This window comes from Mustela nivalis (genome assembly GCF_964662115.1).
Source record: "Mustela nivalis genome assembly, chromosome: 2".
Lineage (NCBI taxonomy): Eukaryota > Metazoa > Chordata > Mammalia > Carnivora > Mustelidae > Mustela > Mustela nivalis.
Genome location: NC_139021.1, coordinates 35,119,059 through 35,137,833, shown reverse-complemented (window position 1 = coordinate 35,137,833; position 18,775 = coordinate 35,119,059). Strand labels below are relative to the sequence as shown.

At 44.8% G+C, this 18,775-nt stretch overlaps 1 protein-coding gene across 7 annotated transcripts in view; it reads right to left on the bottom strand.

Moving 5' to 3' along the window:
* Positions 1–18,775, bottom strand: part of LOC309860533 (uncharacterized protein) — a gene marked incomplete at its 5' end in the record, with an annotated part of 143,575 nt that overhangs the window by 61,564 nt on the left and 63,236 nt on the right. For 2 of the 7 annotated variants that reach the window (XM_082722768.1, XM_082722767.1), the window contains one exon: positions 1,445–1,689. The exons of 4 other annotated variants lie outside the window; for them this stretch is intronic. In XM_082722768.1, the coding sequence (XP_082578894.1) occupies positions 1,445–1,480 (36 nt within the window). Of the gene's footprint in view, positions 1–1,444; positions 1,738–18,775 lie in introns of those variants that run through there. One more of the 7 variants, XR_014309429.1, reaches the window with a different exon arrangement.

Genomic DNA, 18,775 nt, shown 5'->3' with positions numbered 1-18,775 from the left:
TTCTGGACCCTGGATTTGCAAAGTCAACAGGAATCTTTCCCATTTCTCATGTCTACAGGTTCTTGCCTCATGTTCTCTGTACTTCCTTGAACACATGGTGGATGGAAATGGCCACTCCTTAGTTCCTTGGTTCAAATCACCATTCAAGAGACATTCCTAGACTGACTTCTGTCCTTTAATCTCTACTCCAAATCTCTACTGGAATCTTATGCTCCAGTTAGGCCTGATCTATCTCTTCTCTCTTCTGTCAAATACAAGCTAGGAGGTAGAGCCACTTGGTACCCACTAGAGGTCTACAGTGTTTCTACGATGAACACTGGGTCCCAGCCCCTATCCCAGGCCATCCTTCCAGCTGTGTCCTGCATCCTGTTCCTTCTCAAAGTCGTGACTCCTGCAACCAGCCCAGCCCTCTCTTAGGTCTCTGTTTCTGCATCAATCATGTCATTTTGGGGGTCAGAAAACACATGCTAGTATCTTTTGACTTAAATAACAAACTTCCCAGGGCACCTGGGTGGCTCAGTGGGTTAAAACCTCTGCCTTCGGCTCGGGTCATGATCCCGGGGTCCTGGAATCGAGCCCCACATTGGGCTCTCTGCTTGGCAGGGATCCTGCTTCCTCCTCTCTCTCTCTGCCTACCTGTGATCTCTCTCTCTCTGTCAAATTAATAAACAAAATCTTAAAAACAACCAAAAAAGCAAAAAAACAAACTTCCCTTGGCTCCATGTCTTTCTCCATTTAATACCCAATCCCTCTGCTCCTATTAGCTGATAAGATTCTCAGAAGAGTTATCTCGATTGCTGTATCCATCTCCTCATCTTCCATTTTCTTCTCAGGCCCTTCCTCTGGACTTCATCCTTCCAGTACCACTAAAATTACTATGGTGAAAGTCACCGAAACCTCCATCTTGACATATTTCTACTCTCCTCTATGCCAGCCTTTCAGAACTATTCCATACAGCACTCCTTTCTCAAAATAGTCTCTCTTGGACTTGAAGTTACCACATGTAGCAGATGCTCTGGTGTGTCTCTCAGACTCCCCCAACACGGCCAAGCAACTCATTCTTCCGGTGGACAGCTCAAGGCTCAGCCCGTCTCTGGGAATTGCTCTCAGATGAACAAACTACCTTGCCCAAACTTAAGCCCCTTCCCAGGGAGAGCCCATAGCCAGGGACTGGTTGATGTGAGCTGATGTGAAGGTGCACGGTTCAGGCCTCTTGCCTCAATTTGGGACAACTCTACAGGTCCCTCCCAGCTCCAGAAGTCTCAGTTGTGCTGCACAGACTAAAGCTACTGCAGCATCACATCTTAATTTCTCCCTCTGCCCAATCCTGCTTCCCTCATTTCCTTGAACATGTCGTTCCTGAAATCTCCTGAATCTCCATCTCAGGATTTCTTTCCAGGGGACCTGACCTAGGGAAAACAAAGTCTCCTGGTTTTCCTCTTACCTCCTTTTCCGCCACCTGGATGTCTTCCAAGTTCATGCCTGTACATCTTCATTCCTGGTTTCTTCTCTGCCTCAGCAACTTAAAAAACACAAAACAAAACACAAGAAAACCTTTTTCTTTCTTCTCCTCCCTCCCTCTGTTCTCTCTTTAGCCTTCTTCTTTGCTGTGTTTGTATTATCTGGTTGTTACACAGGTGCTAAATAGAGAACTGATAAGACAGCAATCCCAGTCTACCAGTTTTCTTTAGAAATCACCACATTCTCCAGGGGCTGTACTCGGGTTGTCTGAAAGCTAAGGGAGAGAGAAACCGCAGGATGGATTTTATCCGCTGGGTCAAGTGAAATGAGTGTGGCAATATTTATTCTTCCATTCTTGGTTAAGTAAATAGTATGAGCCCACGGGCCCCTGAGCAGACGTGATAAACAAAATCAAACCAGGAATGGTGAAATTATGCACTTAGCTGCTATTCTGCTTTAAGCACATCTCATTCTTTCTCTTAATTCTGTAATATAGAATTAGATAGAATGACAGACTTAGAGAATTCTATGGAATTCATTTCTATAATAAAGAAGAAAAGGACCAAAAGTTTGAATTTGCAATGGCTATAAATTTCCAGTGGGGCCAGGGGACATAGAACACTTTGTCACAAAGAACTTCCCAAGCTGAGGCATCAAGAGGAAAGTGGCTTTCTGGACTATTATGTACAAATGAGATCACGTAGCAAATTAGGAAATATCTGTTACCTACATAGGGCTCCCGTGCTCTGCCCATTGCAAGTATGCGTACAGGTCGCGTGGATCTCTTTGCTCTGGCCAAAGCACCATGGTTAGGTAAGATGCTAACATTAGAAGCAGCTGTGTGAAGAGTATAGGGGAAGTCTCTAAAATTAAAAGTCTCAGTAATACCCAATTCAGTCTATAAGTCCAGTTTGATTAGTCCCTCTGGGATGCTAGAACTGGGTATTGGGTGACTCCAGCCATTTCAGGCTATTGCTGTGAATACTGAAATCAGAGAAAAAGGTCTTCAGGCGGCAGAAAGCTCTCATGAATTGATGGGAAAGACGGAGGTGTCCTCGGGCCCGCTCACAGCAGCTGTGCACAAAGATACTGAAAGGACTGGAAGCTGCCGAGAAGTACCGTCCATAGCAGGCAGTGCTAGAAGCAAAAGTACTGATAAGTGCCCAGCTGGCCAGGGACATTTGGCGTACAGGCAAACAGAACCATATGTTTCATGGAGTGTGACTGCATTATAATGCATTTCAATAGGACATTCATGAGGATATTCTTGGATGACAAAGAAAGGGTGAAGTTATTTTTGTCTCAGACAGACCATGCTTCTTAGAAGGTCCTGCCCAGCTCTGCTCACACACTCTCCATCCAGGAGAAATGCAGTGGGGAAGGAAAAACATGGGCTTTGGAGCTAACATCCCACACCAACCTGACCTTGGGCAAAGTCCTTCATCCTTTTGAGTCTTCGTTTCTCCATCTGTAACATGATAGATAATCCTACACAGGTTGCAGTGAAGATTCTGTATTAAAAATCTTTATAAAACAGGGAGCAAATGCCTGGCATTCCAAGGGCATGAAGGGTTCAGGAGGTGACAAATATTTATTTGTACACCTGACTGTGTGAGATTTAGGGTTGATGCTCAGATCAGCTGTGGCACTTCGGGGCTCCCTTGCTGTGTGATCCCTGGGGTAGGAAGAACTGATATGGGTCAGGTCAACAATATTGTCAAGTCCCAATGACGAGAGTAAAGCTTATGGGCTGAAGAGCAAAGAGGTTAGGAGCCCTGGCATCTTTGTGGTCTTGGCTTGACTCTGAGTCATCTTCCCTCTGCATTCTTTCTTACCCGTGAAGTTCCCATGAGGCTGTCAGAGTAGATGGGTCTGGGACTGCCATTACCCACCAGCTCTAAGATGGTAGTGGGTTGCTCATACCAGCTCTCTTCTGAGCCTTCAGAAGAAGCACTCCTCCTTTGGATTAATTGTTTCTGACCCTTTTCACCATAAGAGTGATCAGATCCAGGGAGCCATGGAGGCCATTAGCCTGATTTTAACTGAGGTCAAAAGAGACCTCTCTGCTCTATGAAGTCCATCCTCATTCATCAGAGCCAAAGGCTCCAGGTGGTCATTTGGTGCCAATGTCTGGAAAGAGAATCTTACCTACAGAGCTCCTTCAGAATCCTCAATGTGGAAAGAAGTAGAGGGTTATTTCCTGACTAACATGGTTCCTTGAACTTCATCAATCTACAGACATTACTTGATGTCCTAGAATGGTTATCTATTTTGCTGTCCACATCCCTGGTTTGGGCTGAGCTCTGGTTTACCAGTGTTCCCATTCTATCCTGTAAGTATTGCTGCAAAGAAGCTTGTCCCAGCCTCGTGTTTTGTGTCTATGATATAATGCCCTGGCAAGAAGTGCATACCCTATGCCTTAGAAAGATAACTTTTCAAAATGGCTCAAAAGACAAGGACTGACAGTCAAAGAAGAAAGTGCCAGATATAATGAATATTCATGTATGTAGATGTCTTATAGATCCAGATGTTACTGAACACACAGTGGCCAAGCATATTTTCCCTGACTAGGGAAAGCATTGGCAATTTAGAGGAGTTGCTCAAATTCTTTGGAAAGTACCTATCATTTCCCACTTCTCACTTTGTTACTGATTTCCTGAGTCCCTGCTCATATGCCCTTACCTTCTCCACCACCTTCTGGGACTTAGGATTGAGGTCAGGTCAGTCACTTCCCAACATGCTTAAAACCAATTCTCAGCTGCCAGACTCTCATTTCTGATCACAAATGTATATCATCTTTTCAGGTCTAAACATGATAATAATCATACGTAAGATTTTGTTGATAGCAGTGTTGTGGTACTGTGGAACCATCTGTAAAAAGAGGTCAAAATCCAAATGCACTGGCCATGAAGTTGTGACTCTTGTTTCCTCTGGAACTGCTGACATTCAGCTTATTTCTTTTGAAGAAGGACGAAACAGGTTCCCATTCATTTATCACCTTGCCTCTCCCCTGTCAGATTTATCCTTGTCAATGTCCACAGGTATTTCCTCCTTATGTTAGTGGCTTCCTCAGCCCTGACAGTTCCTTTCATTTGTTCTTTTTCCTTCATGTTCATCTTAACAGTATCACCCCTGCCTCTCCACTGAACATAGTTTCTGAGCTCTTTGGCCTTCCAGATCCTCTTGCCATCACCCACCTCCCCCTGACCCATGGACACCATGATAACTAGTCTGGAAGGGGTAAGTAAATAGGCTTCTCTCTCTCTCTCTCTCTCTTAGAGGCAAGTGTAGATAATGATGGAGGGAGTCAGGAATTCTATTTCAGCCAAGCAACAGGCAATTGTTAGTGCACATTGAAAAGGTGAACCCAGAGAGCATGAGTAACTCAGGTTTTGATCTCATAGTCATGAGTTCAAGCCCTGTGTTGGGTTCCATGCTGAACATGGAGGAAGAAAGAATGAAAGAAAGAAAGAGGAAAGAAAGAAGGAATGAAGGAAGGAAGGAAGGAAGGAAGGAAGGAAGGAAGAAAGGAAAAGAAAGAGAAAGAAGGGAGGGAGGGAGGAAGGAAGGAAGGAAGGAAGGAAAGAGAGAAAGAAAGAAAGAAAGAAAGAAAGAAAGAAAGAAAGAAAGAAAGAAAGAAAGAAAGAGAAAAAAAGAAAGAGAGAAAGAAAAAGGAAGGAAAGAAATCTGAACCCTATAAAAGGCTTTAGAGCATCCAATCCTACAAGTATAAAATCAATCTATGGGAGAATCCAACTACAAACATAAAGAAATCATTTTGGTTTTTGTTAAGGTGATAAGAATAGGGGAAAATGGACAGAACATGCTTGTCTTTAGCATTCCTTTCTTCACCTTCCCGTATCCACTCTTCACAAGATTCAGAGCTTTAGCTCAACTCCATTCTGCCTGCCTAAAAGCTGGACCAGTGGGATCACTTTCACAATAAAAACAGAGAATACAAACATGTGGTAGTGTTTGAAACAGAGGAACAGGTTCCTAATGGAGAATTTAAAAGATCCTAAGTGTTGATTTATTTGAATTAAATATGGACCATGAAGATGGGAACCAGGCTTTCCTAGCCTACTTAATTATTGCATGCTGACTGCTGCTGATATCTTCTATGTAGCAAACCGGCCCACGGAAGGGTAACAAGTTAGACACATGTAGAGACATTCCAGGGTACCAAATCATTAAGGTGGGACTTTCTGAATCTTTACCCATTTTCATCTTGTTACCCCAATCTTCAGATGGGTGGATGGCCAAATAAATGCAAGATTCCAGGTGCTGGGGAGAAAAATATGGCTAAGCCACATTTCTGCCCCTGCAGAAAGCAGGCATTTTCATGAGAACAGATTCAAGAGAAAGAGCTCAAGACAGGACAACCACAGGAAAAGTAGAAAGAGAGATGACCAGAAGGAATAGATGTACAGGAGGGTTCTCTGCTCCAAAATATCCCAAGCCCAGCTCAGGGAATCTTGGGTTCTGCCCACCTAAGCCTCCAGAGATTCCTGGGTGGGGTGGGTAGGGGGAAGAGATGGGGTCGGATAGAGTTCCAGCTAGTTTCTTCAACTTTTCTGGGGGAAAATTCTCTCAGGGAGGCCACTTTCTCACTTTCTCTTTTTCCCATTCAACCATGTGAATTCATAGACATCCTGGCCTCTGAGGCTTGCTGTGATTCTGCTGAGGGTTGACTGACCCTCTTCTCCACACCTAGAGTTCTCAGAAGACACCAGGGTATCTTTCAAGAACATTCTAAACGAAAGCTGAGCATCTCAGTAAAATAACAACCAGGTCTTTCCAGTTGTTCAAGGTAAAACCCTGGGGTCATCCTTGACTCCTTCCTTCTCTCACATTGTACTTTTAATCAGCAATATCCTTTTGGTTCTACCTCCAAAATATATACTAAATCTGATGTCTTCTTTCCATTGTTACCACCTTGACTAAGCCACCATCATTCCTCTTTTCGATGTTTGTAGAAGCATCCTAACTGGTTTTCTGACATCATTATTGTCCTTCTACAACCTATTCTCAACACAGATGTCCGAAGGATCTCACCACTCCTTTGCCACAAATGCTCCAATGCCTTTCATGTCACTCAGAGTAGAAGTCAAAGTGCCACAGGGTCATGACCAGCCCAACCCAATTTTGCTGACTTATCTCCTCCTTCATGGCCTCACCAGGCTCCTTCCCATTTTTTGGAAACACTAAGTACACTTCTGCCTCAAAACCTTTCCCCATGTTCTTCCCTTGGGTAAGACAATCATTCCTCAGAAACCAGCCCAGCTCCTTTCTCACCTCCCTTGTGACTCTATTGCAATGTTGCCTGATCAGTAAAGCCTTCCTTCATCACCTTCCTTCACCACCCCCCTGACCATGATTTCTTGTTCTCCTTAGCACTTATTACCTAACATATATTTTGGTATTTGTGTTTGTTTTGGTTTTGGTAGTCTTACCCACAAGAATGCTAGCTTGGTGAAGACAGAGATTTTGTCTACTTGATTGGCAGCTGCATTTCCAGGGCCATGGACAGGAGGCACCTAGGAAGTATTTTTGAATGGCTTAAGTGAATAGAAATTCAGTGGGACACTGTAAGGTACAGTGAAGTATGATAATCTAGTATGATATATGAAGTAGAAGTATGATAATCTAGATTTAAAGTAATCTAGATCTACAACCCTAGTTTTCAAACTTTCCTTAACCGTGGAATCCCTTCTTTAAGTGAAACAAAAGGGTTGAAGGATGAGGGAGAGTAGAGGCCCATTCATTGCTCTCCCCTCCCACTCCCTGAGGAAGTCCCCAGCATGCTGTGGCTGAACCCACAATGGTCTGAGAAGCACAATTTGAAGACCAGGGATCTAGGAGATAATTTTAATATTATGACTGTTTGTAGTGGTTAAAAAATTGCTTGTCTTTGGGCTATAATTTGGGCATATATATATTCTTGCAAGAGGTTCTATAATTAAATACCTTTACTTCAAAAGAAGCTCAATTTGCTTTGTAGTAATCAATTTTATGAGGCGGTCTTCTAGAACACTATGTAATGAAAAGCAGGGACTTCTTGTGATGGTGTTTTGGCAAGGTCATTGAGGTAGAACCCAGGAGAAAAGTTTACATTTGACCTTTTGGTCATAGGCAAAGAATCAGAAACTAAGGTATTTGTGTTCCAATAAACTCTCATGAAGTAGCCATCTTGGGCCAGACTAGGTGCTGGAAACTCAGTCAAGAACTAGACAGAGTCCCTGCCCCATGCAGCTTCCATTTGAGAGGGCCAGGTAGATAGTAAATGCATACACAGAACATGAATTGCTGATTTTCAGTTAGCACTGCATTGTTATAAAGAAAGGAAATCAAGACCATGTCATAGAGAATGATGGGATCTGTCAAATAACTGTAGACTTACTCACTAATTGTTCAAAAAATTAATCAGGCTAGTTTCCATCCCTCAAAACTGAACAGTAAAACTTCATGTTCAGAATGATTGCCCAGAAAGCCAGACAAACTATTTCCCTTATGCCTTTTAAGAAGGAAATGAAAGAAAATAGGAAAGAGAGAGGAAGGAAGGAGAAAGGGAGGGGTAAAACTATGTTCTAGAAAAATTTCCTGCAAGTTTGAAAAAATGCAGTTAACCAAACAAAGCATGCTGCTCCTGAAGAATTCCAGCCAGTCAAGGATTTGTTGAACCAATTAAAACTGTATCTTATTACTTTGGCTATTTAGATTGAAAATCTAGTTAATAGTGCTTGTGTTTATTTTTTGTCCTGATTTTTAAAAATTACCTTCTCTCTTTAATAGAGGAAATCCTGGTGTGGTTTTTATGTCATTTCAATTTCAAGTATATCTCTCATTATTTAATCTAACTCCTTTTGGATTTACAAATAACATCCTAATCATCCATAGTCTTTATATAACTGGAAAGAATCATGTCTGTAAAAGTGACACATTTGTAAAAGTGACAATCTTTTTAGATCTCTTCTAGATCAATTCAGTTTATTTTATTTTATTTTATTTTATTTTATTTATTTGTCAGATAGAGAAAGAGCACAAGCAGGGGGAGCAGCAGGCTGAGCTATGATCCTGATGCGGGACTTGATTCCAGGTCCCTGGGATCACAATCCAAGCCAAAGGCAGATGCTTAACCAACTGAGCCACCGAGGCATCCCTAGATCAATCCAATTGAATTCAAATTGATTCACGTTATTGGTGACTTTGAAAAGATTTGAAAACACACACTAAACCATACAAATTGCTTTCATTTTTCTTGACTGACAGATAAAAGACAAAAGCATCTTCTCAGAACAAATTCAATTAAACTGAGTATGACATGGGTCTGCATGGTTTAGATACAATTCCCTTCCCATCCATAAATATAGCTTTTAAAGCCAAGGATAAAGGACACAACAGGAACATGAGATGATATTTTTCAAAGCAAATTTCTGTCATACTGGGATTTGTGGAGAAAACCAAGTGCTTGGTCACAGGAGAGGCATTCTGGAATATTCCTAAATGGTGGTGGTAGCACTAACATAGGAAGATCTAAGATCAAAACAGTGCAACCAGTAAGTTCTAGACTTTTTAAAAATGTGGTTCCAAGAGATGCCTGGTCCATAACTGGAAGTTGGTTCACCTTCTCCTCCACCATCAGACACCCTTGTAAAAATTGTTAACTTCTGAGTGCACAGTATGTGCCATTTGTTTTTTTCATTGTCTCATGCAACTGCCTTGCCAGGCAAGTATACTTACTTGCAGATGCAGAAATTGAGGTTCGGTTGGATAATTTGGTCAATCTCACATACTAATGATTGAAGGAATTAGGAGGCCAACTGAGGCAAGTGGCTTTAGCAGCTGCATCCATAAAAACTCCACTTTGATCTCATTGCATGTTGGCATGTCTTGTAAAATTTTGTTAAAAGAGAAAAAAAGTTGTGTCGTTACACAAACCACCTCCTCCCCCAACTAGGTTTGAAGACCACCCACTTAAGAATAATCAGAACGTCTCCACTCACTGCAGCGGTACCTTGCAAAGAGGGGTTAACGATAATCTCCAAAGGGAGGCAAAAATGTCCTGGGGAGAGGTCTTGGAGTCTTCTCACTGAGCCCAGACCCCTGAGAAAATAATAGCAAAGAGGAGACAATGGCAGTAATTAACAACAACACCCATCATGTGTTAGGTGTTTGCTCTGTGCTAGGCATTAAGGCCTTATTCCAAGTATGTTATGTGGATTATCCCAATTGATCCTTCCCCAAACCTTCTGAGGTCAGTACAACTATTATCCTGAATTTTAAGAGGAAGAAACTCACACTTAAGCCCTGTGCCCTGCTCAAGGTCATGCAGGACTCCTATGTGACACATATTTGAAACTTCATCTATCTGATTGCAGCACCTGTGTCCTTAACTCCTAAACTCTATATGGCCCAAAGTCAGACCAAGTTGTGCCATGAGGAGTTGGGGTCAGGTTAATAGCCTGAGTCCAAAACAGACAGATATGAGCCTGCTAAGAAGAAAGTGGAGTAAGGTATAGCAGCTCAGAACGTATATTCATCAATGTATGGATTCAGTCTGTTATTCAATAAGTATTGCCTTATTTTATTTTACTCTATTTTTTAGTAATTAAGTTTTTTAATTAAGTTTTCATTTTAATTCCAGTATTGTTAACTTACAATGTTATGTTAGTTTCAGGTGTACAACATAGTGATTCAGTAACTCTATACATACTCTGTGCTCGTCACAATAGTGTGCTCTTTAATCCCCCCCTCCTATTTCCCCCATTCCCCCCACCTCCCCTCTGGAAACCATTCATTTGTTCTCTATAGTTAAGAATCTGTTCCTTAGTCTGTCTCTCTGTCTCCTTTTTCTTTCACCCTTTGCTCGTTTGTTTTGTGTCTTAATGTGCACATATGAATGAAACCATACGGTATCTGTCTTTCTCGGACTGACCTATTTCACTTAGCACAATACCCTCTAGCTCTATCCACATCACTGCAATTGCAATATTTCATTCTTTTTTATGGCTGGATAATATTCCATTTCATTCCCATACGTACTACATCATCTTTGTCCATCCATCTTTATCCATTGATGGACACCTGAGCTGCTTCCATAATCTGGCTCCTGTAAACAATGCTGTTATAAATATAGGGCTGCATGTATCCCTTTGAGTTAGTGTTTTATTCAACACATATTCCCTGCGTGCTCACTGTTGGTTAAGCTGAGCTGGTTCTGCTCCTGAGCTCTTTAATTCGTTCCGCAAACATGTACTGAGTGCTTCTTCCTGGAAGATAAGTAAGCCCCTGTCCCCAGAAGCTCCAGCCCACCAGAGTAGTTGTGTCGACAAATCTCTAAGAAAATAATCACTAACTCAGACAAACAAACCAAGCCCCACCGACTAAATCCCACTGCTTTCTAGATGGCTCCCTTCCCATTGATGGAGGCTGGTGTCTGAAGGAGTTACCCCCCTCTGCCTATGTACTTGCAAACTGATTTCAGAACTCTTACTGTTGATGTATGTTGCTAATGGGGACCGATCTGTGGGAGATAGCACTTTTTTTCCAAAGATTATTTATGTATTTGTTTGAGAGAGAGAAAGAGAGAGAGAGAAAGAGAACATGAGCCTGGGGAGGGAAGGGAAGAAAGAGAGGGAGAAGCCGACTTCCCGCTGAGCAGGGAGCCTGAGTCAGGGCTTTATCCCAGGACTCTGGGATTATGACTTGAGCTGAAGGCAGATGCTTAATGACTGAGCCACCCAGGTGCGGGGATACAGCACCTTTTCACTCATTTGTGAGTTCTGGATACTCAAAAGTAGACCCAGATCTTAGGGGAGAGGATGCAGCCCCAAGCTGTTGTGCACAGGGAATTGACAGGAGTTAGGGCTGGTGAATGAAAGGAAGGTGAGCTGTTTAAATGGGCTTTGGGGTGAGACTCACGCCTTGACAGGCCAGATATCTAAGAGGGCTCTCTGAGGACAGGGAATGGTTGGGAGAATTTTAGGACACTTTTGCTTTTAAGCTGCTGCTGATATTACGCTCGGCGGCAATCTAATCCCCCACGTCCTCAACCCACAAACTTTCAGTAAAAGCTTGATATGTCGGTATTACTGGAGGGAAGCAGAGGGCAGCGCCCCTCTGAGGACCCAAGAGGCAGCAGGAACCTGGGCGCAAACCTACCATGGGACCTGCAGCCCCCAAGTCCGCTCAGAAACCGTGAGGAGGGAGCTTGACTCGCCAGACAACAAGGAGCACATGTGGCTTGGCAGTGGCTGCGATGGGGCTACAGGCGGGACCTTGGAAGTGCCTCTACACCTTGGAAGTGCCTCTACACCTGGGGGTGAGGGGAACTTCCACCACGGGGTCTTCCTCAGCTGGGCTGTGAAAAGTAAGTGCAGCCCCGCAAAGACAGGGGGCAGGAGCATTCTGGGCAAAATGGAGAAGCAAGAACAAAGGCTTTGGCCAAGGATCAGCTCAGTCTGCGGGCGGAGGAGGCAGGTGCTCTGCATGGCTGAGTCTGGGCCAGGGTTGGGGACAGGTGGGAGGAGGCCAGCGCCCAAGGCTGAGCATCCTGGGGAAGTTGGTTATTCATTCACAGGCCCTGGTTCCTAAATGGTCTTTCATGATGGAGTTCCCACAGGCTTTGCCGAAATGAAAAAATTATGGACAACTGCGTCATTTAAAGAACTTTTTTTTTCCCCTTACATTATGTATATTTTTTTTTACCGTTTGGCTATAACAACCTTTCTTTCACGAAAAAGCAGCAATCATTAAATAGTTATTGTTTCAAATGACTTACTTAAGGAAAGAATGAGTTGGAAGCTCTACCTGGCTCTCCACTATTATTCTATTTTACTATTTATCTTATTTTGCTTCACCTTAGTTTCTCCTCAAGTGCCCTATAGAACCCAGATGTTTGGGAACTGGGGTCCAGGGGAATCGGGAGGAGTTTAGCAAGGGAGTGACACAGATCTGCATTCTGGAATGACAAGGGAGAGGTGGTAAGGGCAGGATGGACAGGAGCAAAGGCAAGAAATGTGTGGGAGGTACAGCTCTAAGAGCTGAAGGGCCTACCTTGTTCGTCTCTGGGTTCCTGGCGTCTGAAGTCCTGCCTGGCCCAGCTGATGACCACGCTTGCTTGCTGACCATGGACAATCTTGGAGATTGGTTGAATGCATGAAAGGAGGGACAGAGTGGGTGACTCATGGTTCCTGGCCTGTGTGGCTGGGTCTATGATGAAGCCCACAGCTAAAAACGGAGAAGAACAGTAGGAAGACAGGCAGGACTAGGGGAGATGGTAACTTCAGAGGTGTTGGATGTTAAGGGTTTAGGGGACATCCAAGTGGGGAGGCACAGCAGACAGGCTCATCATAGGCTAGAAGTTCCTGGGAGGGGTCAGGGCTGGAGCTGAACTTGAGATCACGTCCTAGGACCCTGCCAGGTAGGGGAGAGGGAGGGAGCACTACCGAGTGATATCCTCTGAAGTGACCGTAAGCCGGCAAGCTAAACTTTATAGAACATTCCAGAACACATCAGTGTGGGAAACACCTGCTCCCCATTTCATCTGGAAATACAACATGGTAATATGGTTTCATTGGTGATATGTTGGGACTTTGGGGTGTACTCTACTATCCTTGTTTCAGATACTCAAAATCTTCATTGATATATCTATGATACACCCAACATCCTGTAGCAACTTCAGTGTTTCCTAGTTTTGCTTATTATGAATTTCAGAGCTTGAATATACACAGAAGTCTTCCCAAAGGTGATAAAATAGTCTAAATAATTAAGTTTATACACCATAGGTTTTATCAGACACATAGTTTGAGCAGGTTAGAAAAAAAAAAATTGGGATTGTTCTGTCCTCCCAAATTCAGACTCTCTATAGGTTAACCTGGTTTCTTCAAGGTTGATGCAATATTTATTCTAACCTGCCTTTCCTGCAAAACTTAGAGGCAAAAAATAAACAAGTTTATAAGCATTTGGGGTGGGAATGAGGAAGGACAGGTTGTTTGGAGCACTCAGTGTTGGACGAGCACTGTGCTGGGCACCTGGAATAGGCTTTCTCCCTGAATCTTGCCACATGCACTTCGGGGCAGCATCATTTAGCCCTTACAAATGAGGGAACTGAGAACCTTCCAAACTTGTCCTCGTCGCATGCTCAGTAAAGTGGTAGAGATTAGGTTGGAGCCCAAATACATCTCTCTAAAGCGCTTGGAAAATCCCAGCCTATACTCTGATTTCACATTTGCTATTTGCCTCGGGTCCTGTTGGTCAAGCCCTGGGCTTATTAGGGCTTGATGTTAACGATCACCAGGAAGGATTCCTTTCCCCAAATCCTCCACCATCAAATTATCCTACTGCACTAGAGGAAAGAGGAGATGGACAGAGAGAAGAAAATCAACAGAACCCAGCGTGTTTACATCCTGACAGCTCTGAGCCAAGAAAGCAATGCTCGGCCTATTAGGACACCTTGATTGTCATTGGGCCAGGAGATCCACAGAGGGCACCGGATCAGGGCAGAGGTGACCTGTCCAGGCAGATAACCTCCTCACAGAGGTCACCGTAGGAGCTGGGGGGGGGACCCCAGGCAGTGATGGAGAAGCTGGGTCACTACTCAGCATGCAAGCCAGCCACCTTGGCTCACTAGGCAAAAGAGCAGGGGAGGGAGGAGGTTTTTAGAGAAATTAAAATGAGAGATGCAGCCAGCCTTTGGGGAAATACTGAAGACCTGGGCTCCAATACAGTAAAACCTATGGGTGAGGGCTTATTCACTCAACTCTTCAACAAATTTTTTTTGAGTGACTGTTTTGTGATGGATGCCGGGGCCACTAGAGGTGAGTAAAACAGACACAGGCTCTTGCCTTTGTAAAAGCTTATCATCTGGACGAGAGGGCACAGACTGTAAACAAATCCGAACTATAAAACTACCAGTTGGCATCATTGCTTTGTGGCGACAGTGGTGTCAGACCTTCAGGGGTCTTCTGTTCAAACTGCCCTCTTGGGGAGGCCATTCGGTGGGGGATAAGTCCCCCAGCAAGAATCAGCTCGCACAACCTGGGCACTAACAGGCGACTGTCTAGAAGAGACCTTCTACCTCTCATGCTACTCTCAGGCAAGTATGCGGGTTGGAGGAATGTTCATGAACATGAGGGTAGTAGATGGCTAATTGTTTAAGAATATTCATACCTTGGGGCGCCTGGGTGGCACGTGGGTGGAGCATCAGATTCTTGTTTTCAGCTCTGATCATGATTTCAGGGTCGTGAGATCGAGCCCCATATCAGGCTCTGCACTCAGCAAGGAGTCTGCTTAAGTCTTAAGTCTGTTTAAGACTCTCTTTCCCGCTCCCTCTTCCCCTCTAAAGTAAATAAACAAATGTTTAAAAAAAAAAAAAAAAAAGAATATTCCTGTCTTCCCTTCCACCTCCATGGTAAGAGTATGGTTCCCTCTCCCTTGACTTCAGGATCAACTGTGACTTGGTTCGGTCAGTGGGCTACTAATAGTTGGATCCCAGACGGCTGGGATTGCCCTTCTGCTCCTCAGTCAGGCCATGGAAAGAGCCTGCCCTTACAGCCGCTGCTCCTTTGGCTTGGACCCCAGAGAGAACACACAGACGGTTAAACCCAATCCACAGGAGAAGCCCAGTCCAGCAGGAGCTGGAGCTCAGTGCCGTCACCACTGAGCCACGCAGACTTGGGAGACACGCAGACTTGGGAGCGTGAGAAGAAAGGCCTGCAGTTGGAAGCCATGAGGTTTGGGGTGGTTTGTTACACAACAGTATGTGGCAATCGCTCATTGATACAACCGTGAGCAGTGCCAAGAGGGAGTTGGGAGAATTAAGCTCCTCTTACTCAAGCTATCCCAAAACAAACAACCCAGCTGAAAACAATGGGTATACTATGCAAATACAGCACCCAGGAGAAAAAAAAAAAAAAAAACCCTCCCTTAGCAACTGCCTTCCTACCATGTTCCAGCTCTCAGCTCCCACAGGAGCTCTGGAGCCTCCACTGTGGACCAGAGCTTCTGCCTTGGAGAGTGGGCATTGCTGCCTGGGCACTGCCATTGCCCAGGGCACAGGTGACTTTCTTCCTGTCTCTCTTGGCCTCCTGGTTGCTCTGAAATTTTAGGGTTAAAGGCAGAAGCTTTCCTTTCCCCCCAGCCTCCGCTGTCTGTCTCGCTCCTTTCCTTCTTCCCACCCCTCCCTGACTTTCACCGAGTAGACTCCGACTGGTTCTCTGTGGGTAAGTGGACACCTGTGGTCCAGTCAGCTGGGCCCAGGGTACAAAATCAAGTTCAAAGAGCCTGACTGCAGGGAACCAGCTTCCTGTGAATGAGTGTAGAGTGGGAAGTTCAGGGAGCATTGCACAAGTTGAGCCAAAAGTCCCAGAACAGTGTATTTCTTCTGGGCAGGCCGTCTCTGCTGTTTCTTTGTATGGTCCATCGCAGACGGGGCTAAGCACACATGTAGGACTCCCAGAAGCTGCACACAGACCAACTAAAACTAATAAGAAAGTATTAGGGGATCAAGATTTCTCATCATCTGCAGGTACCACTGGACAAAGAGCCAGTTAAGTGATGACATTGCAGTCCCAATGTTTTCCCTCCAGTGTTTTAGGGCACCAGCTGAACTGAACCTCAATCGTCCCTCTCAAAACCCTCTGAAAGTAGCATGTTTCCCAGAAAGTCAGAGGATTCTGTTCCCCATACCAGCCCCAAGTAACCGTTACAAGTACCACTCCTCCGCTATCAGGTAATTTTATCTATAGCAAGAGCCACTTACAGCTAAATTATATACTTAAGGGAGGAAGGCAGTTCTTGCTGCAAAGGTGTGATGGAGGGTCATAGCTTAGGTTTGCCCTGGGGTAATAAGGCCCAAATCAAGCCATGGGTCAAGGGAGCAATCAAAATCTGAGTCAGATCTCTGGCTGGGCTTCCAAGTGGAGCAGCGCTTCCCAAAGTGTATGCCAAGAAGCACTGGTTATAGGGGACATGATGAGAAAAACAACAACAAAAGAATCTTGTGGTTCACTAAGAACTAGGAGATCAGAATCAGCTTGCTGAGCCAAAGACTAGAAGACGGAAGCTCAGAATCCAGAGGGAAGGAGAAGCTCTAGAGGTCGGGCTCCGAGGGCAGAGTAGAATGACAGCCCGGCCATGTGAAAACCAGAGATGGAGACAAAGGGCTAAAGTAAGAGAGTACTGGGAAGGGAGAGATGATTCGTCCCAGGGAGACGTAGGACAATTTCCCAGATTGGGCCACAGGCCTAGCATGCAGTTGGCATTCGTGTAGAATCAGTGGTGTAGATGGGATTTGGGCAGCCCTTGGAAGAATGGCCAGTAGGGAGGTGGAAAGGTCATGCTGGGCAGAGGAAACATTTAAACAATAGCCCGGAGTGTAGGGTTAGTTTTGCTTGCAGGTGGTTGGAAAGGGGGGCATGAGGCTTTAGCTTTGTGCATTCTCAGCATCTCCCCAGGGAAGGAAGAGCGACTTTCAGCCTCGTGCTGTTCCAGGGCACAGCCTTGGAATGAAACAGGACCCGCCACCCTCATCAATGCCAGCTTTTGACTGAGATTGGCCCAAGACGGGGCCAGGCAGCCCCAATTCCCGCCTGGACAAAGCAGACACCCAGATTCCCCTGGGGTGCGCCACCCGTGCTCAGCAGAGCGGAGTGTCCATTACTCGCAGTGGCAGGCTCCTGGGCAGGGCCCCAGTGGCTTTGTTCAAGGCCCGGCCTCTGAGCGAGAAGAGCGGTGGTGCTAGGATCTCGGCCACAGCCCAGACACTCCCTTTGTTCTGCCAGGACAGCTGTACCGTTGTGCGCTCAGTCACCGGCCCCTAGGTCTTCCTCCCAGCCCACACTGTGGGCCAAGAGAGCGGGAGATGCTGTGTCCTCAGTTTAAAAGGCTTCAGAGCTCTTGGTTAGGACAGGAGGGTGGGAAAGGCTGGTGATTAAGAATGTCTATGGCAAGTGCAAATGCCTGGCACTGAGCCTTTTGGGAAGACCATCGATAAAACTTCACATTCAAAATATAGCATAAAACAATATTAGGAAGCTGTCCCTTCATTCGGTGGTACTTATGAGAAACCAAAGAAGCCTAAGAGACATGAATCAGAATCATTTTCTCCTTTAGTGATTGAACTTGAATTTCTTGGCAATCTTCTGAAGCCCCTCATAGCTTTGCCCTGGTTACAAAATGGGCCACCTCAGGTCACAAGGCAGCTCTTATGACCTATGTTGAAGATGTGATAAGGCCTCTCGGGGAAGATGAGCATAGCTGGGGAAGAGCAGGGAAACAGGAGGGAAGGGCTCCCCTGCAAGCAATCCTCCCAGAGAATGACGGGAAACGACTGAAGAGAGTGAACAGAATACGTCAGGACTTAAGTCAGGGAGACTTTCTGAGCAGCAGTCCTGGCTCTCCCATCTAACTGCTGCTCAAACTGGGTCGAAACTTATCTCCCCTCCTGCCAAGTGGGGATAATCGCATCTACTTAACGAATAGTTGTGAAGATTCAGCGAAATGATAGGTATAGAGCATTTAGTGCAATGCCTGTGCCTCACAAGTGCTTGAAAACTGTTAGCGCTTCCGTGTGAAAATCCACTGCCCGACCTGTCAAGGCTGTCACTTTTATACCAAACGGGGGGGGGGGGGATAACACGTATTCGTAGCCCTTGATCCCGCAATTTCCCCTCCCAAAACTTTTCCTAAGAAACTGTACAACAAGGGGTGCCCGGGGGCTCGTCAATCAATCTGCTCTCGGTTTTGGCTCAGGTGGATCGCAGGGTCATGAGATCAAGCCCTGAGTTAGGCTTCATGCTCAGAGCAGAGTCTGCTTGAGATTCTCTCTCGCTCTTTTTCTGATCCTCCCCCATTCCTTGGGCATGTGAGTACATGTGCTCTCTCAAATAATAGATAGATAGATAGATAGATAGATAAATAAAATCTTTAAAAAATAAAAAACCCCACAACTATACAATCAAGAGGAAATGAGGTACAAACATAAAGGTATTCTCTGCAAAGTTAATAACAATAGAAAAAAGCCTGGAACAGTTAAATGATGAAGTACCTATTATGAAACATCCATTTTACGAACCATTCTGTAACCATTAAAAAGTTTCACGAAGAATAGCCAAAAGATTGGGTTATGGACATTGGGGAGGGTATGTGCTATGGTGAGTGCTGTGAAGTGTGTAAGCCTGACAATTCGCAGACCTGTATCCCTGGGGCAAATAATATATTATATGTTAATAAAAATAGTTTAATAATAAAAAAAGAATAGCCAAAAGAATTTTGAAAAAGAACGAAGTTGGAGAATTTACACAACCTTATTTCA